General features: G+C 35.4%; 2 protein-coding genes across 3 annotated transcripts in view; both read right to left on the bottom strand.

Annotated features, from left to right (window-relative positions):
* LOC120631916 (ETS-like protein pointed) overlaps positions 1–10,278 on the bottom strand; it is a 196,359-nt gene extending 186,081 nt beyond the window's left edge. For both annotated transcript variants that reach the window (XM_039901607.1, XM_039901608.1), the window contains exon 1: positions 10,141–10,278. The gene's annotated coding sequence lies outside the window, so the exon portion shown is untranslated. The remainder of the gene's footprint in view (positions 1–10,140) is intronic.
* A 400-nt stretch (positions 10,279–10,678) lies between these two features.
* On the bottom strand, positions 10,679–27,589 carry LOC120632278 (exocyst complex component 5). The gene is made up of 13 exons (XM_039902103.1): positions 27,460–27,589; positions 27,246–27,377; positions 25,809–25,916; positions 25,013–25,210; positions 23,737–23,985; positions 22,043–22,260; positions 21,349–21,576; positions 20,265–20,424; positions 19,046–19,278; positions 18,050–18,230; positions 17,344–17,500; positions 16,390–16,562; positions 10,679–10,886 (listed from the first exon to the last, which is right to left on the bottom strand). Exons 1-13 carry the CDS (start codon positions 27,490–27,492, stop codon positions 10,791–10,793), a joined length of 2,166 nt encoding a protein of 721 aa, XP_039758037.1. The 5' UTR covers positions 27,493–27,589; the 3' UTR covers positions 10,679–10,790.
* Between the last annotated feature and the right edge of the window lie 401 nt (positions 27,590–27,990).

The raw sequence follows: 27,990 nt of genomic DNA, 5'->3' as shown, positions 1-27,990 counted from the left end.
GCAACCTGCGCCTCTGCAATTCCTTTCTCCTACCCGCGCCCGCCCTGCGACTGATTCGTCAGATGTCGATCATTATTTTTTGCCGTCCGAATAACAAAACAACTGCAGGCTGCTCCATAAATCTATAGTGCACGGCGAAATCTTAAGACGCTGTTTTTTTGTCGGATGTTCTGAAGTTGTAGCAGATAAATAGGTACATCTAAGTACTGCTTCTACAATTCAGTAGTACCTACGGACATAGTCAGTGTAGGATAACAAAAGTGTCGTGTTTAATTATTTATTAATATACTAGCTGACCCGCGCAACTTCGTCTGCACCGAATCGGTTATTAGAGGTTTCAATATCTTAAAAAACCTAGAAACAAATTGCAACGCTACCAGGTCCAGTTGTATTTCCAAACTATGTTTTCCGCGGCCGGGCGGCCCGCTGCATTTTGTGACTTAAAAGTCGGCATGACATCTTTAGAAAACATCGTTACATTACAGCCAATTTACTGAAATAGGATGGTACGCATGCATTCAACCGTAGTGCCATATGCCTTGCGACTTGCTAGTATCTGTAAAGAGTTATGTCCTTTATCTCCAACAATATTTATCAGATCTTCATTAAAATTACACAATTCATGCTTGTTAGTATATATACACTTTCAAATAAAAAAAGAATTGTAAAATCGGTTCAAATTTAACGGAGCTATGAAGTAAAATTGATAAAAAATTTCATCCCTTTCAGTAGTTTTCACGTGATGCCCGGACAGACAGACAGACAGACAGACAGACAAAAATTAAATAAAAATCTGTTTTAGGCTCAGTATCGATTATAAAGCATCCCCCAATATAAATTTTAAAAATATATTAAATGTACAGAAATCTTCCAGTTACAGTTTTATTTTAAGTATAGTAAAAAAAAAAAAAATTGCGTTTCCTATTTTGTAAGAATTCGGCTACCACTAAGTAATTACTGACTATGGGTAGGATGCAGCGGTAGGTTGAGAATAAGATACAAATTTAATTAATTACGTATTCTCACCCATATCGATTAAATCGAACTGCCAAGCATCCTATTTTGGTAATGCGCGGCGTTGGATCCAATTAGGAATATGACTTTGCCTCCGATTTCACAGATCAGCGACTGTCCCAATCTAACAATGCCGCATCAGTTATCGACTAGCTATCGTTCGACGAGATCGTAACCAAGCGCAAGCCAGTCATTAATTCATTTGGTGAACAGCTTTGGTTGAAGATTAATAATGGTGCATATTTAATCCAGCGAAGAAGAATAATTGAGAAGATTTATTCACTTCGTGTATCAACATACTGAGAAAGCAAAGCGCAAAGCAGAGAGCAAATGCAAAATTAAATGGATGCGAAATGGAAACCAGTTACAAAAAGACCAGACAGACTTTTAATCGTGTTTTTCATCCGACATCTAAAGTATAATGTTAATATCTATGTATAGATATGTAATTATGTATGTGCTATGCATAGATGTACATACTACTGTGGCGTCGTGACTAAGGATTGGGATTTTGATAAATGAGACTTTGCTGGCTTCTTATGAGAGTTGCCCGTGTGATAATAGGCATAGTTAAATTAAAATACGCTTTATACCAGAATTCAATATGGCAGAGTTTAGATACCCAAATAAATAAAAAGATTAAGACAAATTTACCTATTGAACTTTCATAACATTTCATATAAATGTATATATTTAATACGTAGTACATTCAATATATTTATGTACCTAAATTCACCCAGAAAATTATATCTGAATTCTCTTACGACTTCCTGACCAAAATCTGAAAACGAATCTTATATTTAATTAACAAGACTCTACTTTATTAAATACAAGACTCAGGGTTTCAGAAATAGTTGTAGTATAAAATTTTAGATGGAGGCACCGCGACTCTAACGAAACGAAATATGCATTCGTCAAGGTATCCAAACGGTTAACCTTCAGGTAGCAAGATAACATTCGCGTTTGATAACGCGATAAAGCAACGTAGAACATTACAGATTTCTGTACACAAAATGACATATTGTAAACAAAATTTCAGAATCGAGAGACATATAAGTAATATCTTTAGTATAATTAATAGCTAAAAAGGAATACTCAAAGCACTGACGTAGGTATCCCACTTCTAATATAGTTTTTTTTAGTTTTTCCTAAGTAGGCAGGTATAGGTATGAAAATAATATTATTTATGTTCTTATCTACTTGGGTAGGATTGTTCAAAACCTTTCTTTCTTTACTGTATAACTATTTATACAAAAATATTTAAGATATTTTAAGATCGAAATACCATTGATTGCGCTATAGTATATACCATTAAAAGAATCTGCGCCAGACTCTACTTTGATCGGGACTTTACATTGATTGATTAAACTCGTAAAATTAAACGAAAACTGCTCCCTGGCACTGATTTTAGCCTGTCGAGTTGCGACTGATTATGTGAATAGAATCAGTTGGATAAACGGCAAAGCATTTCACATTCTTCTCGTAGATACGTAGATACTATATTTACAAAATATAAAACTTCAAAAAGAGAGAATTAGATGCATGCAGTTTGCTCTAAGGGTAATGTAAACCAACAACATCGTCGGGTGAACTGTAGCTTTAGTTTAGTTTACGGAGTCAAATGGATATTATCTGCATTGAGTTAAAGCTCAAATTTTCTTACAACTTGTTAGCTCGAGCTTTGACAAAGTTTGTAAAAAAAAATCAGAATTACAGGATTTGCGACTGTTAACCAATGTTAGGATGTTTCTTTGCCAATACAGAGTTACTAATACTCGGCAACGGTTACTCGATTGCGAGCGTTCAAATCTTGTGCTAACGCACACTGTACTGTTCTTTATATGATAAGAAATTCCGCGAATTATAGTAGAGTAACAAGTCTGTTGTCCCTTTTTTGAACAAAGACCTTTGTTTTTTGGTTATAGCAGCTACTTCCCTCTTTAGTTTAAAATTACCTACGTAACTTAACCCAGCATTCAAAGAAAATTTTGCCAAAAGGTGCGTAATAAATTCATATTTTCAAATTCATTTTCTGGTATGCGTTGGGCTGGCACCCTGGATGGTTTAGATTCACAAATCGGCCCGACCGATGGCTCTGGGGTCCACTTGTAACTTATATATAATTGCAAACCTACCTACTAAAAGGGTAAAAAAATCTATCTTGCTTTTTTTTTGTTTTACCTGCAAAATTACGTTTGTGTATCCTAGTAGGTATATTCTGTTAACTTTACACATCTAAATAACACAAACATTCTGGATTTATATATCTAGTCTAGTTACCTACGGGTGGGTTTTTACAGACAACAAATTAGTTCATTAGATATGTTATGCAGTCAAACTAACCTTTTAGTTGAATTCTCTAACTAACAGAATATTTAAAAAAAAACACGGATCCAAAGCGAAAATAATACCGTATTTAGTAGCCTAGATACCAAAGCGCAATCTGAAGCATCCGTTCGTTTTATAAAAACTTACACCAATAATCTTGATGGATAAGTTGCCCAGCGACTTCCATATTCTACGGCCCGTTTGCCCCAGTAGCGAGAAACGCGTCCATTTCTGGACTCAGACCTACATTGTAGCTGAACCTACCACCGCTCATCAGGTTACGGAAATATATTATATCCACAACAAGTAGGTAGGAACGAACATATCGGTTTACGGTTTAACTCGTGTCATACATTAATGAAATTAAATTTATTATTTTACTTTGCTAAACATGTCTTATAAATATTTTAGTTTATCTGTTCTTTATTCAATATTTAGAGGGCACGTAAAATATTTTAGTTTACGTGCCCCCTAAATATTGTTTGACGTTTATATATCTGTACTTAAATATTATAAAGAGGAAAATTTGTTTGTTCGTATATTGTTATCTATATACGTACTTTTAATAATAATTTCAGCATTAGAAAGCTTTACTTCAGTAGTCCATAGGCTACATTTCTATTCACTACTAATAAGGTTTCGACCGTATACATATAATAGTGTTTGAAAACTAAGCTAGAATAAAACGCACTTACAAGTACGTATTGCTTCATCCGCGTGCGTTGACTAATTGATTTGTCATACATAAATACTACCTATGTATTACAAAAATTAGTCGATCAAACAAAAAAAACCTAACCTAACCTAACCTAACTGTTTTAAAATTAAATAATAAAATAATGCATTTTATCATTATTTAACGACTTTAATTTGGGTAGCTAACCCGATATTGCATGGTAGATTATCGTATTAAAAGCGGATAGCGGATATTGTCTCTACAAAAAAGGTTTAAAAGCACATATTTTCCTATTCTTTATTAACGTTATAAGACGAATTGTGTTTAGAAAATTTGAATAGGGCAAATTTTTATATAAATACGGAGACAACAGAATCATATACGATAATCAGATTGTAAATAGACACTATTTCACAATTAAAAGCTGGAAAAAGACGCTGTCAAGTATGAGACCTATATACTTCCATTTAAAAAACGGCCGTGTGCGATTCAAACTTGCACACGAAATGTTCCTTAAAATCGTGCTAGATATAACACTGTACTTTGAAATACTTTAAAAAAATAGTCGAGAAAGGGAGCTCTGTGAATACGTACAAAATGGTAAATTAACTGTATTATTACATCGGCCCATACAGGAAAAGGTATAGCGGGGTTTCAATATCGCCATCTTGGTGTTTATCATTTCCTAAAATTTAAATTCCATGGTTATTTTCTTTATTTGTTGATATAATGGAAATAGAAATAAGTCTTTACCTATTACGATTCATGATATAGAGCCCGCTTACAGATAGTTTTTAATTTATTTAGCTAGCCGCATTTTGATGATCAGATTTTTAATGAATAGAAACCGGAAAACTAATTATAACCATTAGCTTCGGTATGCTGACGCGAAAGCTTAATATTTTCGATAGGCAAGGATCAATGACATGTGTTTATATATTCATCGTGCGATATCCACATTAGTTAAGTATTCAAGGACCTTCTAAGTCTGTGCGTGTTGATGCTTCTTAACGAAGGGCAGCAATATCGCCTTATAGAGTCGACGCTCATTTGCATAGTAAAGTCTATAGATTCACACTCGCCTTCTAATACACACTGTTATGATAGAATCCAAAAGAGAGAATACTTTAACACTTTCTTATTAATATAATCTAAAGGCATTGTAACGAAAACTAAAATAATCTATAGCGTCCTGATTAAAATAAAATTATGAAATTAAATCCATAAACCTTAGTATAGTTTTTACCTACCGACTTACTGCATCTCTGCAGGTCAATTATTGCGATTCTTACTTGTAATTATGAACAATATTGCAAAGTGAAAATAAAAACTTTGAAATCGTTCGCTGTTAAGGAAATGTTTCTGGTATCGAAGCAAAACGAGGCAAAAAATGTCGAGGATTTGTGGTGTGAAACTTACCTAATACCAATTCTATAATTTAAATAATAACGGACGAAAAAACGGTGAAAATTTTAAAATGTGCATTACTTCAGTAAGGAGTTTTCCAATGCAAATAGATTTTGCTAATCCGACTGGTAAGTAAAAGTTCAAACAAATAAAAAATAAACTCTTTAGCTTTAACGTTAGGATAAATAGAAGGTTGATAGCTGATTTAGATAGTAGAATAATAACAGCCTCTTCAAAAGCATTGCTATCCTAATATTGGCACTGTCATTCTATAACGACAATTGACTCTATAAACGTAAAACAGTTTTCGTAGTTATTTCCTATTTTTCTCTTTTAATTAAACATTCAATGCAGATTCAATGTACGCAGGGATTTGATCTCTATTTTTTTCATATCCCTACATAGTAACAAAGTCGCTCTCCCTGTTTGTACGCTTAGATCTGTTAAACGACACAACGGATTATAATGCAGCTTTCTGCAATAGATAGAGTGCTTCTAAATAAGATTACAGTTTTGTTATAAATATATGATGTCGTAAAAAAGAAGTCCTTAAGAGGAAGATAGAGTCCTTAAGGTACCTTCTACATTAGTACGTTGTACTTTAGTAGCATCTAGGTATATTGCACCTGGGCTAGTTCTGATATAAATTGTAATCTATTTAATAGGTGAGTAACCTTCGAGATTCGCCTCGGAGCCAATGTTTATTGTGCAAATAGCTATTACGCGATTTATTGCTATGAGTTTGTAACGTGTGAAATAATCGAAAACGAGAAACGGGAAAGATATCCCAGCTACAAGCTATTTATTATTCAACTTACAATTTCGTTTTATTTGATGGTAATTTAGCGCTTACCGGCAAACAAAATTGATGGTAAAAGATATGCTAATCTGCTAATTAAAACTAGTACAAAACGTATTTTATCATACGCATGATTACAGTTTGCGGTGAGAGCCTAGTGAACTGCGATAAGCCTAGCGGTTAAAACTCCGGCCTTTCGGGGCGGACCGAGTTTGATGCCCGCATGCACCTCTGACTTTTCGCAATTACTATGTGTGTTTTAAGCCGCATGATGACTTATTCTGAAAAACTGCCTGGAAGTATCTACTGCATACAAAAAATATCTTATTTCTAAATTAAAGGGTTCTTTTTTCTTTAAATTGCAAATTATATTTTAAAAAAATATCTCCAGCAAAAACGCACGCCGGGTGTCATGGTCGCACTCGTGATTTTATAGCCAAATAAGAGCTTTAGTAACTACTTGTTCCATTTCCATTGCTAAAAAAAAAATCTTAGCAACTGATTCTGAAATCAAATAATACTTATACACGCAGAGATTTTGATTTTCGAAGTTCAAGCGGTAAAAAATTGGATTTATATAGACGTGTCGTCATAATTTTGAATTCGACGTTTCACCTGTCATGGCGGATCGCTAGATTTTGCAGTTTTGTTTTTTGAAAATAAATAACAATCTCGCTTCGAATATGAATAGTATACGTTTTTGTTAATACATGAATTGGAATTGTTTGTAAATAAATACAATATTTTAGCCATTCTTTGTTCACGCCTATTAAATATAGGTACTTAACTTGCTTTGGTGAACGAAAACATCGTCAAGCAACTTGCATGCCTGAGACTTCTTCTACATAAAGTTCGCGTTGGCGTGTAAAATCAACCAATCTGCGCTTGGCCAATGTGATTAATGTACTGCATGGGTCTCCTCTCAGAATGAGTCTGAGAGGAGACCAATGCACTTTAACAGACCGGTAATGGGTTGATAACGATAATGACTAGAGTTTGGAATGCGCTTCCGAACTCTATTTATTATTTATAGGCTTCTACTTATTCCAAACTAAGTTAGCCCTTGACTGCAATATCACCTGGTCGCAAGTGATGATGAAATTTAAAATGATAACGGGCTAACCTGTTGTGCGGCAGTTATATTAAACACATACCCCTAATCGGTTTCTACGCGATATCGTACCGGAACGCTAAATCGGTTAGTACGTCTTTATCGGTAGAATGGTAACTAGCGACGGCTGCAGCCACAAGATCAGACCAGAGAAAATATAGAAATTATACACTACCTTAATATTTACTTAATAAATAAGTAAACCTGAGACCTCCCACTTAACTACACCACACAAAACCGCGGCAGGGATATCGTCTTAAGCTTTTTCTAGGCGAAAAGGCCTAAAATGGTAAGACAACATCTACACTATCCGGTGAAACACAAGCCTATGTATAACCTTAGATACATATAATATTAAAAAAATAGTATATAGTACCGTTTTCTTTTATTTCAGTAAAAAAAATGCATTGCCTCACGGGAATCCCTGCTCCTATTACAACATGTATAATTGTGTTTGTGTCAGCTTTTAAACAGTGATACCGAAATGATATCATGTTAGATAAAAGATAAGAGCGCGTCTTTTGCCTACGTAGTTAGTTACGATGATGTTAGTACACACATTATATCAGCGTACCTTTAAACCTTTAATGTAAGAATGACTGTCGACAATGCCTTATTATAAAACTAGCTGTTCCTGTCGTCTGCGTTTGATTTTGTTTTTTGATGTGGTATTAAGTTTAGTTGCCGTTCTAAAAAAAATAAAAGTATTCAGTATCGCTAAGCCTTAAATGAGGGGTTTGCTGCTGTCGGCTGAGGAGTTCTGTCCTCTATTTCCAACCACCATTAATTTTCCAACCAAAATTAATCACACATTATAACCTCTATAATACTAAAATAATTATTTAAATAGGTTATAATTTTTCGGAGTTATGGCGTAAAATCATCAAAAACTTTCAACCCCACCCCCCAAGAAACCGAGCTTAATGTCGGGATAAAAGTATCCTATATTACTTCTTACACTTCCAAGAATATGTGTACAAAGTTTCATGAGAATGGTTTAAGTAGTTTTTGTGTGAAAGCGTAACAAACAAACTTACATTCACATTTATAATATTAAGTAGTAGGGTAGCGATAGGGATTAAGATAAAATCATCATCATCAACGCATTATCAGACCACTACATGGCACGGATCTCCTCTAAATGAGATAGGTTTAAGCCGTAGGATTGATGGTGTTACGTATAAACTTTGCGAATGTTATGGGGAACCCAAGCATGCATGTTTCTGCACTCGCCCCGCAAATAGCTCCGAAAAGTTAGAAGGCGTGCCGGGGATCGCATTCAGTCACCCCGAAACTCTTGCCACTAAGCTATCACCGCTTCTTCGCTTCAACATTAGTAAGCATCTACGTATACCATAACACCAGATGGACCTAGGTACTAGGACCTCATAGGAATCGTGAAAGAAGTTACTATTCGATTTTATAACATAATTCTACTTACGTACACCGGTAGTCAGTGTACTTATATAGAGTCTAGAAACCTGTCAAAATGCGATCTTTACTGTCTCATTTAATTATAATGCAAATCAAATGATAGCATAATTTCCTTAAACATTATTTACATTACGTCGCTATTAGAGATACCTATCTCCATCATCAAACCAACCTATTACCGGAACACTACAAGGCACGGGTCTCTTCCCGGAGTGAGTAGAAGTTAAGTGAGGATTGGTGGACTCCAACACCATTGAGAACATTATGGAGAACTCTCATGGAGGTTTCCTCACGATGTTTTCCTTCAACATTGAAGCAAGTGATATTTTAATTGCTTATAACGCAGATATTTCAAGAGCTTGGAAAAGCTAAAGGTGCGTGCTGGAATTCGCTCGGTCTCCCGAAATCGAAGTCCTACACACTGGGCTATCACCGCAGTAGGTAGTCCACCTGGTGGTAAATGGAAAACCATTGTCTATAAACAGAACGACATTTCGGCATCAGGGCATGCAACGTGCCGCCCTGTGTCTATCAACCTGAGACGTGTATTATTTTTATATAATAAGTATTTTTGTATATTATTCATAAAAATATTCATGTCACCTTAGTACCCATAACACAAGCTACGCTTACTTTAGAGCTAGATGGCGATGTGTGTATTGTCGTAGTATATTTACTTATTTATTATTTAGTTAGTGTTTGACTGCGATAACAATAAAAAAACTGTGAAGTATCACGAGTCGTCTTGCACATATACTGGACTATAAAAAAGTTATATTGCAAAATGCTAAATAGCTTCGAAAATATCTATGTCACACTGATGGCCGATGTCAATAACCCATCGGAGGTTACGGATAGATCGTTATTCCCGATAATCAGCAAAGTAGACAGAGCTCTATATTATATTGGGGGCAAAATAGATGTATCGATACGAATTCGCAAGTCGTTAATAGGTGTGGTCTGGCTTTTCTCTTTACCATGCGATACCATTATGGTATGGCTGGTTGCGAGTGGGGATCAACTCGACTCAGGTAGTTAGGGATAAAAACACCACTTGGAATGGAGCGGACGCCGCCGCCGGGCTTACCTAGATAACGCCCGGCACACTGAAACACCAAACCAAACTAAACAAACCAGTAGAGCTGACTGCAGCGAGTTACAATCAAAAACACCGGTGAATCAGCCTTTCTCACATCTAAAGCCCTAATCGCCCATTCATGTCACACGTACCGATAAAAATATAAATAGTCCCAAGCCAATGAATGAACCTATATCATGTAATTTCGTTGCTCACAAATCGCGACAGCAACGCGCGTAGGCGTCGTGTTTGAATGAAAATAAACACACTTTCTTTCATATTAAGTGGCTTACCTCTCGATTTTGATTATATTATCCAGATTAGCAATTATGTCACAACACTGTTACGGAAAATGTGTTTTGTTTGCACGGGTATTCTTTTGGATGGCACTCTAGACGCGGGACGCGGCGCGAGCGGAGTACAACCCTGCCGGCCGGCTCGAACGTTACTGTGCGCCAACACAGACGTAGGTGCGCCCGCGTCGCACGCACACACGCGCGTTCATTCAAATAGCTGCGTGGAGGGGAGAACTTATGAATGGACGTAGTGGTTTCATATAGATACCAGTACTGATAACGACACTTTGCAAGCATTATTCAACTCGATTCGGCCTAGATCGTTTGACAGATTGCTGTTGTTAACTTTTTAGAACCAAAGCTTTTCGTGTTGCAAGCGAAATTCGAACGCTGCGATTTCGCAATGCATGCATAATTGCCTACCTATTATAAGTCCTGTTAAACAAAAACTGAAAATGTCACGTTTAACTACACTTATGTAGTTACTTATATAGAGATGTTCAAATACAAAAAATAAAAGAAAAAAACAAATGAGTCAATTAGTAATTGTGTTTAATAAATAATGTTGAAACAATATAAAGCAACAATATATCACTTGGATAATATAAATTAGGGCTATAAATACAACGTAATGTGTTCACAATAAATTATGACAGGCCCTTGAGAAAGCTTGATAACTTATGACTCTTGTAGTCCGACCGCAGTTGGATGAAGTTGTGTAAGATTGAATGATCCAACTCCGCCTGGAAATAAAAATTAAATTACATATTTTAATTTCATCGTCTCTAATTAATTAACATATTCCTAAAAACAACAATATAATGCATCTATAGGTGTATGCTACGGACTGCAACATGAACTTTGGATGGACTTCTGTTGCAGTAGGTGCTGGACTGCACTCGAACTGCCGACCTACCAAATATTGGACAATTTGTGACTAAGAAATGACGGTCCCGTATGTAGAAATTACTCCATAGAGAATTGGTGCATAGAATTACATTCTAGCAGCAGCAGTATTAATGCCCATTTACATTAAAACCATCGTTTTCTTTATACGTTACGGCCGGTCCACATTCGATACGTTGCGGTGTCTTTCGGCGTTGTACGTAACCATGTAAAACCATGGTAAGCCACAAAAAGTAACCGACGAGACAAGGTAGGAAAGAGCCTAAGGGTTGCGACGTCGTAGAGGTGCTTATTTTCTTCGGTGCTGCGTTGGACAGTAAAGTTATCGCCGGTAAGGCCTCATTGCAACAGTACGGCACCGCACGTGCTCTTTTTTACAGTAATAATTGACGGACCAAACACCTTGTGTGGCCTTCAAACCCGCTGTAATGCTGTTTAGCTGCAGTAAGCATGTTAGTACGCCGTACGCTACCAATAACGAAAAATACTAACGATGCGGCACCCTAACGCACAGTTGTACGGCTGGTCTTTAAAAAGTCTAAAGGTTTTAAATATTTTATCATGGAGGTAAGATGGTAGATAAATAGATCCAGCTTACTCTGGGGCTAGATGGCGATGTGTGTATTGTCGTAAAAAGTATATTTATTTATTAAAGTATATTTATGTAAGTACATACTCTATTTTCTACTTACCTGGATCTATTTTTCTACCATCTTACATACGTCACATACGTCTTGCCAAGTCGAAAAATAAGGTATTGAATATCCACGACATGCATGCATATTTATCTGCATCATGTGTACACCACTATTTGATACTTGATAACATTGTAAAAACTTACATGTGAAGTTAATAAGACGTATGGATTTATGAGCAAATTGGAAAATTCCACTTAACGTATAAATAAAACAGTCTATAAACGTGATCTACGTGACACAGATAACTTTCATGACACAACATTTTTTAGCTAAAAAATAACTGTGACCTAGAGAATTTATGTCAAACGTTGTAAACAAAACATAAAAATGTTTATTAAACTAAGAGTGTTTTGGCAGGACAGACTCCAAACCCTGCCAAAACAAAATATTTCATAGGTTTTAGCCATGATAAAGCTACATAACTTGATTCTTTAGTTATTCTTTCCGCCACTAAGACCTACGAATATTAGAAAACCTGCATATGTATTGAAAATATAAATAATTCGAGAAAATCGAATAAACATATTAACAATCAACTTGCTTAGTGTTCTGATCAAGACAACGTCATTGTAGAGTCATAAAAAAAATAAGTAGTAAGAGTAACAAAAAAATTGGAGAATAAAAATTTCATGCGTAGTTTTAAAGACGTAGACTATAGTTCATTTACGTGAAATTCGGTTATAGTTAAATGGGGTAATATGTCACCTATGTGTTTATTCAAATCTTAAACTATTTCCATAATAAATTCAGTTCAGGCGTTAAGGAGTAACTAACATTCAAACATCCAAACTCTCCCATTAATAAACCTATGTTTAGACTGGAGCAAAGTCTGCGCGGACGGAAGTCGCTCCTTTTTATAATCAACTACAAGTTACTGCAATCTTACCTGGCGGTAAGCGATGCAATCTTAGATGATAGAAGAATAAACTGGTAGGGGTATTGTCGTTATATTAAACCCAGGCCCTAATCGATTTCTGCGCGGCATCGTACCGAAATGCTATTACACGTCTTTGTGGGTAGGGTGGTATCAAGCCACGGTCATAACCTCCAGAGAACCAGACCAGACCAGAAAACAATTATAACTTATAGATTCGAAATTGACTCTGCCAGGAAAGCTATCAAGATCCCTCGCACCTATTATGTCAACTAATTGGTATGGTCGTTTCTATAAGGGACGCGAATACTTCATTATTTAAAAACGAATGCTTAGTACTTAAATGTGTTTTTTTTTTTAAAGTCAATCTTCGTCTCCAAAAAAAGCAATGAATTTTTTGGCTTACCTACAGTCCGCCCGTTTTGATTTTTTTTCAAAATCGCATTCTAGGATAATTCTTTCTAAAACGGATAGCCTAGCATCATTGCAAACCAAAAAAATAATCTCTTTTTATACATAGCTCTCATTCTACGTAACCATGGTCGTGTTCATTGATACCGCTGGGTATGACTTTTCTAGTACTTAGAACATTATTACTCAATGGATTAAAGTAAATTTCTATAATGCCAGCAGTGTGTACCTACATGAAAATGACATTCTAAGTGGGCTCTGATAACGGTGTAGATATGTGGAAAAGTATTTGTTAAAAAAAATCGAATAGTGTCTCAGTTAACTGTTTGTTTACAAATTTTAAGCCATCGATTGGCTTAGTAGGCAGCGACCCTGCTTTCTGAGGCTGTGGGTTCGATTCCCACAGCTGGAAAAGGTTTGTGTGAATGAAGAACATGAATGTTTTTCAGTGTCTAGCTGTTTATCTATATATGTTAAGTATTTATGAATATAATTCATAAAAATGTTCATCAGCCCCTTTGATGATAACAAAAAGAACACCCGGCTACTTTGAAAATGTGTATATTTGTTTGTTAGTTCGCATATGCTGTTAACGCTTATTTGAAATCCTAAATAGTGGAGCGCCGTTAGATTTATACCTCGGAATCCAGGGCCAGTCAATGAATCTTCATATAAATTTTTGAAATGTGTTTTTAACAGCATATAGAAAAATGTTAAAAAAATATTTTTCCCGATCTTAATTTTTTAGTTATTAATAAAAAAACAAAATTATTTTTTCGGAGTTTTCTTTAATTTTCATCATTTTAAAGTTATATTTTGAAAAGGAAAATTATTAAGAACTTGTCCTTGGGCCTCAAGGGACTGCAGGTATTAAGGGTAGGGGTGGGGAAATTATAGAAGGGACATCAGCAGCTGTTGGACATTGTTGACGCGGTCCCTAAAATATTAGTATACGTAGCATCTACCTAGGCTAAATACGTAGCTATTTTTGTGCGTTTTGAGAGAAAATATTTCTGATTTTTCATTATTTGCAACTTATGTATATTTATTATTGTGCAGTTCATGGGATAATAGTTAATTAATGAACATAATTGTGTTTTAAAAACTTTGAAAATAGTGGCATTGATAGTAAGTATTTCTTTTTTATTTATATTACTTGCTTATAAGTACAAGTTCGAATACTTAATCGTTTATTTTTTAATAAATCGATGCTGGAATTTATAATGTTATAGTAAAATTCAATAACATTAATTATTAATCATTATATAAAAAGTTATTAACATTACTAATATTTGTTGTTACAGCCTCTTTATCAAAATGAGTGAACCATCGAATAGCGATAATAATAAAAGTTATGATTGCCTAATTTGCGACAAAGTCGGATCTAGTTCTCAATTTAGCTACGAACTAGGAGAAATTTTAAAGGACTACCTTGAGGAATATCAACGCTAAAAGCTGCTTCTACAGAAAGAGCGGATGGGTTGTCTCAGTATTTAAATAATCGCGAATATGTGCATTCAGTATGTAGAAAAAGTACATCAATAAAGGATGTATAAATGCTCATTTAAAAAAAGGAAAGCTCACATCATCATATTCTCCACCTAAGAGAAGCTTCGAACGGCTACTTCAACTGACTTTGATTGGAAAAGTAGATGTTTTTTATGTGGAAAAGAAGCGAATGAAATGAAGGGAAAAATATTTAAATATTTTAAGATATAACTCTTTTCGAAAGCAACTGCCAAGAATAACTGCGTTAAACTACCGTCTTTGCCATCTACTGCAGTTGCCGCTTTTCAACACTTCAAAAGAGTATATCTGCAAATTCAAACATGGCTCGGAAGAGAAATATCACCAAGAATGGGGTTGGAAATGAATGCGGAATACTGAGCAAACAATAACGCAACTACCCGCTCCAGAAGCCTTGCTAAAAAAGATTTTTTGCACATGCAAAATAGGATGCGGAGCATCTTGTGGGTGCAGGAAAAGTGGATTAAATTGCACTGTAGCTTGCTTAGAATGCAATTGTAACAGCTATACTAATCCTTCACCAATGAGACCACATCAATGAGATCGATGACGATGACAACGACAATAATGAACAATAATGTAGAAATATGAGTTGATACTATTTTTTTTTGTAAATCATTATTTATTTATAAATATTAATAAATTAACATAAAAGTTACCATGCAAATATAATTTATGAGGTATACAATTGAAACCTTTATTGTAAACATTTTTTTTCCTCCGGTCACTCTTATTCTTCAGTATATTGTTGTTATAAATTGTTGTAATCAAGATCGACAATTTTTTTTTTTTAACTTTTTTATTTGAGCGTTTAATAATGCAATCCAACAGTTTTTATAAAGATTCATTGACTGGCCCCGGATTCCGAGCTTTTACAATTTTTATGCATTACGGCACTCCACTAAAAATAAATGCTCAAATCCAAATACTCGGCTATTGGGATTTGATGATATCTGTGGATAAAATTTAAAGTAACATTAATACTTTTGTAATTCTGTATATACGATGTAGGCGAAATGTCAATATTTAATAAATAAATATGCTACGACAACACACATCCTCACTAACCACGAAAGTCAAATATTTCTTTATTCAAATAGGCACATATATGGCACTTCTGATGCGTTGATTATATACAAAATGTGTACATATCAGTGATCAGTGATGGCGATAACTACATTCGTAAACTAAAAACTAAAACTACCGAGGGTTCCAAACGCACCCTGGTCTAAGAAGAAGCCCACAACAAACTTAACCGGGTTTTCTTTTTGATATCACCATCTCACATTGTCATTTGAAAATATTTAAGAAGCAACCTGGTTAGAGCATTTGCTCACACCCAAGCTTTTTTATCGTTTGACCTCCCCTTGGAAGGAGACTATAGTCCGTGGAACGTTATAGACTATCCTTACTAATATTATAAATTTGTGTGTGTTTGTTTGTCCTTTCTTCACGCTCAAACTAAGCCACCAATCAACTTGGTTTTTGGCATAGTTAGTTAAAAGGACGGAGAGTAACATAGGGTTTCCACGGGATTTGTAAAACGCCGTAATAAGCACAGACCACGAACTCGGTCAACAGCTAGTTGATGATAAACAATATATACTCGCTTGTCCTATTATGTTAACAATCTTTTCATAATTTTTTAGTGTAAAATGAGTTTTAAAATTAAACAAAAAGAACTGCGTTAAAAAAATATCAAATGAAATAAGAAGAGGTTGTCTCCCTTGATGAGTGATTTATTTATTTTTAAGACCTATTTTATCCTAAAAAGTACCGGAAAGATTGTGTCTGAAATAACACAATTAAGAAGTAATTAAGTTTACATACCAGCGTCTCTCCTTCGCAGACCTGATGCAAGTTCTCAGGTTTGACGAGTAGCAAGTTGCACAGTGCGTGCAGGGTGTCGAAAAGTGCGTGTGCGGGCTCGGGCGCGGCGCGCGGTCCCCGCCCGCACACCGCCGAACGGTATTCCTTCACGTCGCATATCGCTATCATTGCACCTGCCGATCAAATTCAAATTCAAATTCAAAAATGTTTTATTCATGTAGACCTTATTAAAGGCACTTATGAAGTGTCATACATTTAACACGTTACACTAATTTTAGTGATGGTGATAACTGCATTCGTTAACTTAAAACTAAAGCTACGAGTGTTCTAAACGCGCCCTGGTCTAAGAAGAGCCCACAACAAACTTAGCCAGGTTTTTATTTGTTATCACCATCTCACAGTCTAGTTAATGTAGAGCTATGACGTAAGAGCGATAATTAATACCCAAGCTTTTTTATCATACCAAAATCCTTAATATTATAATAAGATTTTTCTATAAGCTTACGTTTACGTTTTGTTGAGAGACATCTCAAGGATTTTATCTGGTAATTTCTTATAAAAAGATATACAATTACCCTTAAATGAATTACTAATTTTATTCAGCCTAGTTAACAACAAGTTTATTTTTACTTCTCATATTAATATTGTTACAGTCCATTTTCTTTTTAAAATTTGTTACATTTTTACGTACAATTTCGAAATAAAAAGACATGATCGATTGCAACAACTGATTATCATGCATAATGACAATCAATTGTTGTGATAATCAGTTGTCATGTCACAATCAGTCAGGCAAGATAAAGGGCAAGTCGAATTTCCTGACAGTAAAATCTTCGCCAGTGGTTTAACATAAGTACAAAGTCACGTACATAAGTACAAGTAGAGAAGTTTTGAGAACTTTTAAGAAGGTATAAGTTAAAGTATATAAGGTTTTCTAAGATAATGAATTCTTACCCGCAGAATTAAACTGGAAGTTCTGCAGGTGGTCGTATATGACACGGTGCAGTCTGACTGCTAGCTCTAAAGACACTGCGTGTAGGTTGTCCCCTTCCAGTTCTGCGTGGATTTTGTCCATCACCGAGTTTAAGTAGGACACAACTGCTACACACGCCTATCGGAAAGCAAATATCCATTAAAACAATGTAAAAAATACATCAGTAATAAATACACCATTTTATACACCATCGCGAGTAATTCAATTTAAATACAGAAAACGGTTCTAAATAATTGTTTCGTCTGTGCAAAAGAAAGGAGAACCTGAAAACGATATTAAAAACGATAAAGGTAGCTGTTGCCCGCGTTCTTTGTCCGTGTTTTATTACATTTTTTTTACAAATCCATTGGAACCGTTTGTTCTGCTGGAACAAATAAATAGTAGCCTAGGTTGTTCTCCGTCCTTGTAATTAACTCTAAAGAATCAAGTTTATTGGTTGCTTGGTTAGGGCGTGCTGGAAGGACAAACAAACTAACGAACAAACACACACTTTCACATTTACAATATAAGTAAGGATAAGCTTAACAACTACGCCTTAGGTTGATGCAAATAAGATGACAGTTTGTAGGATGTATTCGTTTCATGCCATGCAAAGCGTTGCCCTGTTAATATTATTCTAGAAAATATGGTATCTTGTATAAATTTTATTCTAGAATGCTAACTTACGGAGGATGCCAAAGTGTCAATATCGCCTTCGGGTTTGAAGTCAGTTTTCTTCTGCTCAGTCTGGAGATGGAGCTTTACCCATCCCACTATAGCGGATATCGCGCGTTCCAATCCTGCATCCAGTTTGTTCTCCAATTGCTCCATTATAGTGTTCTTTCGCTGGATGCATTCGCCTTGTTTACTGTTAAATGATTTATTTATTGAGTTCGAGAAACAAAAAACAGTTATGGCCACAGATTAAATCAGCGTCGGTGTGTCTGTTGACAGTGCTAATGTAGGTCGGTTGGGTTTATTGTGAATGAGTTATGCCGAAACGTAGTATCTGTATCCAGACATGTTACCTGACGAGTAGGTACAGATGACTACGTTTATTTATTTAACACATCAACAACCTATAGCTGACCACTTCTGGACTAAGGGCGTCTTCCAACGGGAGGGTTTTCCCATGATCACCATTTCTGGCAGACGATTTGGTAGTAGCAACAAAAAGGCCTTTCTCCGCCTCATACAAAACCCGCGGGAAAATAAGGTATTTCTGATCTGCCATCACCATACTGCACATTTTATTTTCAAAAAGTTGCTCAATAAATGGTACTTTTTGTTGTTGTATATCGTGCGGAAAGATGAATTTTTAGCACTGCACACACACTTGTGAATATACTATTAAAAATCATTTTTTTTAATTCCAGCTTGATGGAGAGTTATTTTTAATATTCGATTTACAGTCGAGCTTGGCCACAATCTTACCAAATCGAGTTTCAATGTGGGGAACACTTAAACCGCTTTGTGCAAGTGCTATAGTTGTTAATTACTAAGGATTTAAGCCCGTCTAATGTCTTGAGGTGCGATGTTAAAATGGTGAAGAGGGGACAAGATGGAAAAGTACCTCAACACACTCCGAAATACATACTGCAATACACAGATAAACAGACTACTATAAGACGACGTTCAAGACTTTTAGGAATCAAAATAATTAAAAAAACAAAATATTTTTACCTTAAACAAGGCAACACCGATTCCTGAAAATGCTCTCCAAACATCCTCACTATTTTGTTAGCAAGGTTCACTATATCGAAGAAGTAAATCTGAGGTGGCGACTTGTTCTCAGCGATGGGGATGGATTGCAGGCCTAAGTCGAGCGCGTAGTCCACGTGTTCTATGAGCAAGTTTTGTATCAGCGCGTCCAGTAATGCTATCGTCGTACCGTGTAACTCGTTCGGGGTACATAGCTGCACGAAAATAATATAAGGATACTTAAAAAAAAAATGGACACCAACGACACCTGGCAGGTAAGGGTGGTTCGACCTCGTAATGCTTTTTCGTGTTCTGGAACTCTCTACGACCTAATTTCGTAAAATCAACACGTTTTGCGTGGCATCGGGTCCCGGGGAAAGATTCTTTACCTATTCTTTACCTAATAAGTCTACAACTTGAATAAAGGCGATTAAAAACGGAGGTTTTTACAGATACAGATAGATATCTTCATAACAGCTTCTTTAAAGCAATGCTCTAATAGCAACTACATACCCAAGAAGCATTTGTGTGATGAACACGTTTTTAAGGGTCTGGGTGTTTATATGTATATTCTAAGTATTTATGAATATTATTCATAAAAAAAAACATCAGTCATCTCAGTACCACGGGCACTTTAGTACAAATGACTTTATAATAATAGCACGATATCGATTTATGTACTGCAACCAGACCATACACTAAAGTAATCACAACTTATTAGCTCAGCTCGCTCGTTTCACTTTTTGTATGTTTCAATCATATGGCAAATGCCCAGAAATGGGGAAAGTAGATCGACATCATCTAGGGGCGTGCATAGAGGGTATGCACAGGGTATGCAGATGATATAAAATGAAGAAAATCTCCAGTACGAGTTATAAAAAACTTAAGGATAGGCGTTGGAAAAAATGCCTACCCTTAAGTATTTATAACTCGTACTGGGGATTTTCTTCATTTTATATCATCTTTATACCCTGTGTATACCCTCTATGTACGCCACTGACATCATCTCAATCGATGAACATCTACAGCTGGACGTAGGTCTTTTTGTCAGGATTCCCATATGCTACGATTTTGTTTATATCGTATTGCTTTGCGACTTTGTTTATATTTCTTTGATCATAAAAACTAAGGTCTCTACTATTCTTAATCTAAAATAATTAATCCCTATTCTAGAAATCAGATGTTAGTGTTAAGTACTCACAGTTTTACACCTGGTAAAAGATGTCTTTGCGTCGTTGAGCATCTTCACAACCAGTGGTTCACTGAGAAAGGTTTCACCGCCGTAATTCTCAATTTGAGCAATATTGATGTTTGCTCGGGTACCAATAACTGCTTGTAGATCTCGGCGTAGCTCTTGAAAACTAAAATATTTCTTTTTCGTTTATAAAATGAATATGTTGATGACACAATAAAATAATATAAGAATTATTTATTAAATACTTCTTGTGTCTAACTTTATTTTGGAGTTTCTATTATATTGAATACAACTTGACCAGCAAGTCCTAAAACGTCAAGTCGGTCTGTTTGTAGTGACTGTACCACCGGTACGGAAGACTGATCTTACCGAGAAGAAGCCGGCATGAAACTAAGTAGTTGCTCTTTATGTAAATCTATATCAAGATCAAATAAGATAGAATCATAACATGCATATCAGAGCATTTTGATTTAAATTGTACTATGAATATACACTTCAAATGTTCATAAAAGCTTTCCATCCATCCAGGTATCAATTTTAAACTAAAGCTATAGGTCCTAATTTAAAAACGAGGCTTATTTATAGTTATGTGTGGGTTTGTCTTAAAAAAATTATGTCTCTCTGAAAAAAATATCCCAACGTTATGCAACATTTTTTAAAAAAGGTTCAACGCCCCTGAGAATTACTTATTAGAAGAAAAATTATTACTACTAAAACATTAATAATTGACGGACCAAGAAGATGGTCTGGCCTGGCGAAGTGCAAGAAACACGTCAAATAAAGTGCCAGCCTAATTCCATTAACCAAAGGCTTCGGTGTTAAGATCCATATGCCTGTAAATACACCGGCAACCACACCATTCAGACCGCAACACAGCAAGGTTGCTGGGCGGCAGAAATAACCATGACTGTATCAATTCCCCGGACTAGTTCTGCTCCAAAAAGCTCCACCTACCACTATTAATCCTGGGGTTATATCATTATACTATTCACCATCTCACAAGGCCAATTGTTATATGACACCAGACGTATCCGACCCACGTCTGGTCGGATGGCGCGTTATGACTGCGATAAGGTCTACAACAACTTACCCTCCACCCTGGATTTGCTTCTTAACATGCTGTTTCTCGTTATAATAAACGTTGAGAGCGTTAGAGAGGACCGCTTTCAAACGCCGAATCTCCAAAGATGCGTATCCGTCTGTTGCTCCCGCCATTGCACCATTAACAAGAGCCTCTCTGCGGAGATCCCCAGTCGCCGTGTTTCCATCAGCTGATACTAGATTTGCGGCTACTAGCTCATCGCAGACTTTTTGAGTGCTACAAATGTGTTTTTTTTAATCATTTTATATCCCTTAATATGATGTATATATTCCACATTATGTGATACTAAAATACAAATAACATTGAATACAACAAAAAAAAGATAACGACTCAAATCCGACTAAATTTAATAAAACTTATTCCTTTTATTATATCATTATTAGGTTATCCTAGGCACTTACAAAGCTCTCATGTGTATAAGTTTCCATTTTTGGAATGTGACGATAATAACTACATTCGTTAACTTGAAACAGCTAGGAGAGTTTCTTTTGTCATTGCCATTACACAGCCGATTAATATTTAGATGTCGTTGGACTAATTCATACCCAAGCTTTTTTATCATTAATATTAAAGTAGGATTATCCATAACTTACTTATTGAGATTCGGCATTATTCATAATTCTACTACCTATAGCTACTTTAAATTCTTATTTAGATTAAATTTAAAATTAAGTTTATTTACCTAATATACATGTCATACAAGTTGCGCAAATACTTGTCCATGTCATTTTTATCAGCCAGTTTGGTTTGGATATACTTCTGCAACTTAAGGTGGAAGATGTTCAGCACAAACTTGCTGATCACCTGATCTGGGTTTGGGAACACGCTACTGATGACTGTGTAATTCTTCTTGCAAAGAGGAAGCACGGCTGAAAATATATCCTTGCCAAGTAAGGTGTTCTGAAAGGTTTAAAGAATATATTAGTAACATATCCTTTGAATATATTAGTAACTTTATCCGCCTTTGTAACACAAATTTAAATGACTTGTACCTTTGTTCTCTTTTATTACTCTCTTTTATACAATGTGAAAATTATTAAAAACAGTATGAAAAATATTCTAAATCTAGAGGGGTGGCATAAAAAACCGAAACGTCTAAGATACTATACCTACCTATATATAAAATATTTTCATCATGTACCCTGCACAAAAATTAGGTACTATAATATTTAAATACTCATTGGAGCTAATTGTATACTCATTGGAGTCCAGGGTAATTTAGAAAAAACATTAAAATTAAAAACTACTTTCAAGCAAATAAAAACTATTATCAGAAATTCTGCTGTCATTATCAGCATTATAAACTAATTACTGGCCCACTAGAGGGCACGGGTCTCCCCTCAGAATAAAAAGGGTTTCCACCACGCTGGGCAAGACTTCACACGCCTTTGAACATTGTGGAGAACTCTTTCGATTTTCCTCACGATGTTTTCTTTTACCGTTAAAACGATAGAAGTAATATTTATTCTTATTATTAAATTCGGAATGTGCCGGAGATCGAACTCGGCCTCCCAAAAAGTGAGGCCGAAGAACACTTGGCTAGCTTGGCAGCTTTGCAACAAACTAAATAAGCACTATTTTACCACTTTAGTTAAGATATTTCAGAGATTTGTGTACAATAGACTAATTGGCACCATTTGATAATATCATCATCATTATAATCTTTTCAACCGAATGACGTCTAATGACATAGGTATTTTGTAGGAGTTCCAAAATCCATGATATTGGGCCGCTTGTTTCCGGCGGCTCCCAGCGACTCGTTTGAAGTCGTCTATCCACCTCGTTGGGGGTCAACCAACGTTTACCGGTGCGGGGTCGCCACTCGTACACTTTGGGAACCCAACGTCCATCGGTTCTCCGACCTGCCCATTGCTACTTCAGCTTATTGCGACTTTTGAGATATGTCGGTAACCCTAGTTCTTCTAGGAATCCATAATATATCCACCCGTAAAAACATCACTATTCTTCCTTTATTAAATAAATAATATAAAAATTGACTCAAGTCTCCATACTCGGAAAACCTACAGGTGTTTTAAACTAATAATTTTTATATTATAGAGATAAGAGAGCTGGCCATAGACATCGTTTATTTGACGGCCAGTTGGCATAGTGGGCAGCGACCCTGCTTTCTGAGTCCAAGGTCGTGGGTTCGATTCCCACAACTGGAAAATGTTTGTGTGATGAACATCAATGTTGTGTAGTGTCTGGGTGTTTATCTGTATATTATAAGTATTTATGTGTATTATATTCATAAAAAAATATTCATCAGCTATCTCAGTACCCGTAACACAAGCTACGCTTACTTTGGCGCTAGATGTCGATGTGTGTATTGTCGTAGTATATTTATTTATTATTTATTTATTTGATACAACTTACCATTTGACTAGTCTCAATATAGGCATCAACACACTGGGAATATCCCTTAAAATTTGTCATAATTGTGGCTATGTCCTTCATTTTGGCCACATTGCCCTGATTTTGAGCCCTAACAAACTCTTCAATAAGATTCCTTTCGATTTCGTCATATTTAGCCTCTATTTTCTTCTTGGCAACCTCAAATTTATCAGGAGGTAATTCTTGAGCGATTGTGAATAACTTTTGTATAACATCTGCTGCTTCATTTAGCTAAAGGAAAAAGTCAAATACTATATATTTTACCCCCATTAATATACATATAAGCATTGCATATTGTACTCGTAGTAGCAAAACATAAAGTGCACATTCACACAGCTAAGCAACTCCCAGCCAAGAAAGTGCTGTTAATGTTTGTGGTCACAACTAGTATTGGTTGGGAATTATTATCATGGTTGGCTATGTCAATAGGTTATTATGAGACTAGGACTTTAAACAAGAATTCGTTAGTGTTTAAATTTATAGGGGACTAGTATAACCACCAGCAGTCTACTGCTGGACCAAAGGCCTCTCCCAACGGAAGAGTTTGCCTATAATTGCCACACTGGGCAGATGGGTTAGTGATTGCAGTAGATGATAGTAGTTAAACATAAAGCTTGCTGCTGCCCATTCTCTGTTATATTCCTTTAGTTGCCTCGTATGTGACACCCACGGATAGAGGAAGGGGCGGTGACAACTGTATTCTGGAATGCCCTCACAACATGGTACATTTTTTTATCATATTATTATTATTATTTTTCTAACAGACTAAGTAGCATTAAAATTTATTATATTTACTAGCTTTTGCCCGCGACTTCGTCTGCGTTTGATTTTGTTTTTTGATATGGCATTAAATTTAGTTATAGTTCTAAAAAAATTTAAAGTATTCAGTATCGCTAAGCCTTAAATGAGGGGTTTGCTGCTGTCCGCTGAGGAGTTCTGTCCTCTATCTCCAACCACATTCATCAGATCCACACAAAGTTTGGGAAAAATTAAACACATATTATTACCTCTATAGTATAAAAATAATTATTTTAATTGGTTAAATTTTGTCGGAGTTATGGTGTCAAATCACCAAAAACTTTCATCCCCTCTCCCAAAGGAACTGAGCTCCAAGAATATGTGTACAAAGTTTCATGAGGATCAGTTAACTAGTTTTTGCGTGAAAGCGTAACAAACAAACTTACATTGGCATTTATAATATTAGTAGGGATAGGGATTAGCTATTTTTCCAAATGTGGTTAAAAACTAAGTTAATTACCTTATTGGGATCATTGAATAAGTCAGAAACAACAGGCCCGGGGCTAAGAAAGTTGGCTAGATGCGACAGGAGGTCCCTGGCAGCTGCAGCCCTTGCTCTGGGAGCTCTTGCAGCTCCTAGTTTCTCCCCAACGTCTAAAGCGCGACCGCCACAACGTGACATTCTCTCATCAAGTGAACTGAAGACATTTACACAATGCTGAAATGAAAGACAGTAAGTTAATTTTTGTGGAAAGGAAAGCGCCGAAAGGATATACTAGAATAATTTTGATTGAAATTAGATAAACTTATAATCATTCAGTTTGTATGTATGTAAGTAAATAATTTAAATTATATCCCCCTTCATTAGTCTATGCAAGTTGTATTAAAAAACAAGATAGATAGCTGAAAGGTATGTTACAAGCAATCAAATTAGATTTTTATGCTAATTGTCTTTGTATATCTTATTTCCTTTATTTGGATGTCAAACAATTTATTTATTTTATTTTATTTATACTCTTTATTTGTACACCACTCAAGCAAACAAACAAGACAAAAAAAGAACAAACACATGAAGAATGAAGCAGGATACAAAAGGCGGCCTTATTGCTAAGTAGCGATCTCTGCCAGGCAACCTTAGGATGTTTTATAGATTCGTTGGTGATTCTCTCAAATTGTTGTAGTTTAAGATTTATGTTTATTTAGGATTCATATTGTGTGTGACATATAGGTAACCTATAAAAGCCCTAAAAAACCTTAAAAAAAATAGAATAAAAAAAAAAAAAAAAAAAAGCTAAGAAAAAGAAATCAGTACTTACAGAATGTTGTTCCATAATCTCTGCAAGCTTTGTTACATATGACTTTTCTTCTTCCTGCACTGCTTGTTCTAATCTAGCACACTTTCTTTCTTGCCTCTCTTGAAGAACCTAAAACAAGGTAATTTATTACAAGCTTGCATAGGCGATTAGAACTGTACTTACAATGGACAGTTCCAACCAACCAAGCATGGAGACAGGAGCAGAAGAAGAAGGCAATGAAAATGTGCAATAAATTTTATTACCATGTTGATCCCTCCCTACTATTAGAAAGCCTGTTTAAAGAAGTCCGACAGTAATAAGCCTTCTTTTCATATTATATAATGTCTGACTTCTTTTCATACTTGACAATCTTAATATAGTAATTGTAATCTGTGGGTCATTAAAAGAGATCATTTTATCTGTCACAAAACAACACCACTGTACTAACCGGACCAATGTTAATTACTTATTCAATTTTAAATGGGATTCAAAAAAGGCTTATGGAAGGTTGAACAAGTTTTAAGGGAAGGGACCTAAACATAATATAAGTTTAAGATAAAGTAAGGGTAAATCTAGCATATGCTAAATTCCCATTATTTTATATCCAAGAAATTTAGAAATGCTTGCTGTTCCCGGTTTAACTTTAATTGATCAGAAGTGTCGGATTAGCTAATATAAAAAAAAAGAAAAAAGAAGTCAGACATTATAAAATATGGAAAGAAGTCCGACAGTAATAAGCCTTCTTTTTATATTTTATAATGTCTGACTTCTTTTCATACTTGACATTCTTAATCTGTGTGTCATTAAAAGAGATCATTTTATCTTTCACAAAACAACACAACTGATCTTACCAAACAAATTTTACGTACGGACCTAAAAATAATATAAGTTTAAGATAAAGTAAGGGTAAGTCTAGCATATGTTAAATCCACACTGTTTTATATTTAAGAAATGCTTGCTGTTCCCAGTTTAACATTATGATTCTTCTTCTTTCTTCTCTCTCTGGGCTTGTCTCCGTACTTGGTTGGCCGGAACCTTCCATTGTACGTAACCTTAGGATTGCACTACTATTTAAATTCTTTGACCTGTAGTGTTGGATTAGCTGTTTTTTTTTTGTTTTTATAGATGATATAATTATTGATGGACTAAGCAGATAGCCAACCTGATGGAAAATGGGAAACCATTACCTACAAACAGAACAACTCTTTGGAGAGCACACAAGAAACACATCTTGAAACGTGTTGCCCTGTGACCATCAACGTGAGGCATAGGTGTTAAGCCTCATGTGTTGTGTAATTACACTGGCAACCCCTCCCTTCAGGCCGGGAAACAGCATTGCAAAAATGCTGTTTAGCGGCCGAAATAAGCATGGTGGTAAAACTTCCCAGGAGGAGCTGTCACAAAAACTACCTACTCCTACTCATTTCAATTAATTGCACTAAGTAAGACATTACTAACTTTCAAATCCTGGATAGCTTGTGTAAAAATATCATGTATCATCTCTGGATCAAATTGATCGTCCTGAAGACGACTTTCTTGCATACTGCGACGTACCATTCTCTCAACAAATTCATCTGGATCGAACGGATCCTAAAACCGTGGTAGAAATTATTTTATTCATCATTAAAATTTCATTAAAATGCAAGCTAGAAAGCTGAAAACAATGTTTTACCTGTTCTAACTCCTTAATATATTGGTTCATCATCTTGATTTTTTTGGTTACAACAACTATTTGTTGTATTAAAACAATAGTATATTTTTAATTTACAAATTATTTCTTTACGCCTCCTTGTTTATCAACAGTGACATTTTGTTTATTTTTGACACTATCATTTAATGACAGTTGACACTGATGTTTGTCATTGTCATTTGGACACAGATAAATATAGGGCTACAAACCGGAACAAAAAAAATCAATCCGGCTAATTTTGGAACCGGTAAGGTACTTTTCCTAAAGTAACTGGTAGAAAAATGTTTCTTTGTTTTTAGATCACATCTATTACATTTAATCACATGAACACCACAGATCACTTGAACTTGGAACAACACTATACGATGTCGACGAGTTTGCAAGGATGTTAAGTATGCATCAAGGAGTTCGCAACGTGTCGACTCGACTATCGTTAAGCGGGCTGTCGGTAGATATAAGGGTATACGACGAATGGGAGTAGTGGAAGGTAAGTATACAAGGAGTAAACAATTT

This window comes from Pararge aegeria, chromosome 19 (assembly GCF_905163445.1).
Source record: "Pararge aegeria chromosome 19, ilParAegt1.1, whole genome shotgun sequence".
In the NCBI taxonomy this organism is placed as follows: domain Eukaryota; kingdom Metazoa; phylum Arthropoda; class Insecta; order Lepidoptera; family Nymphalidae; genus Pararge; species Pararge aegeria.
This window is presented reverse-complemented; position numbering and strand designations above follow the sequence as displayed.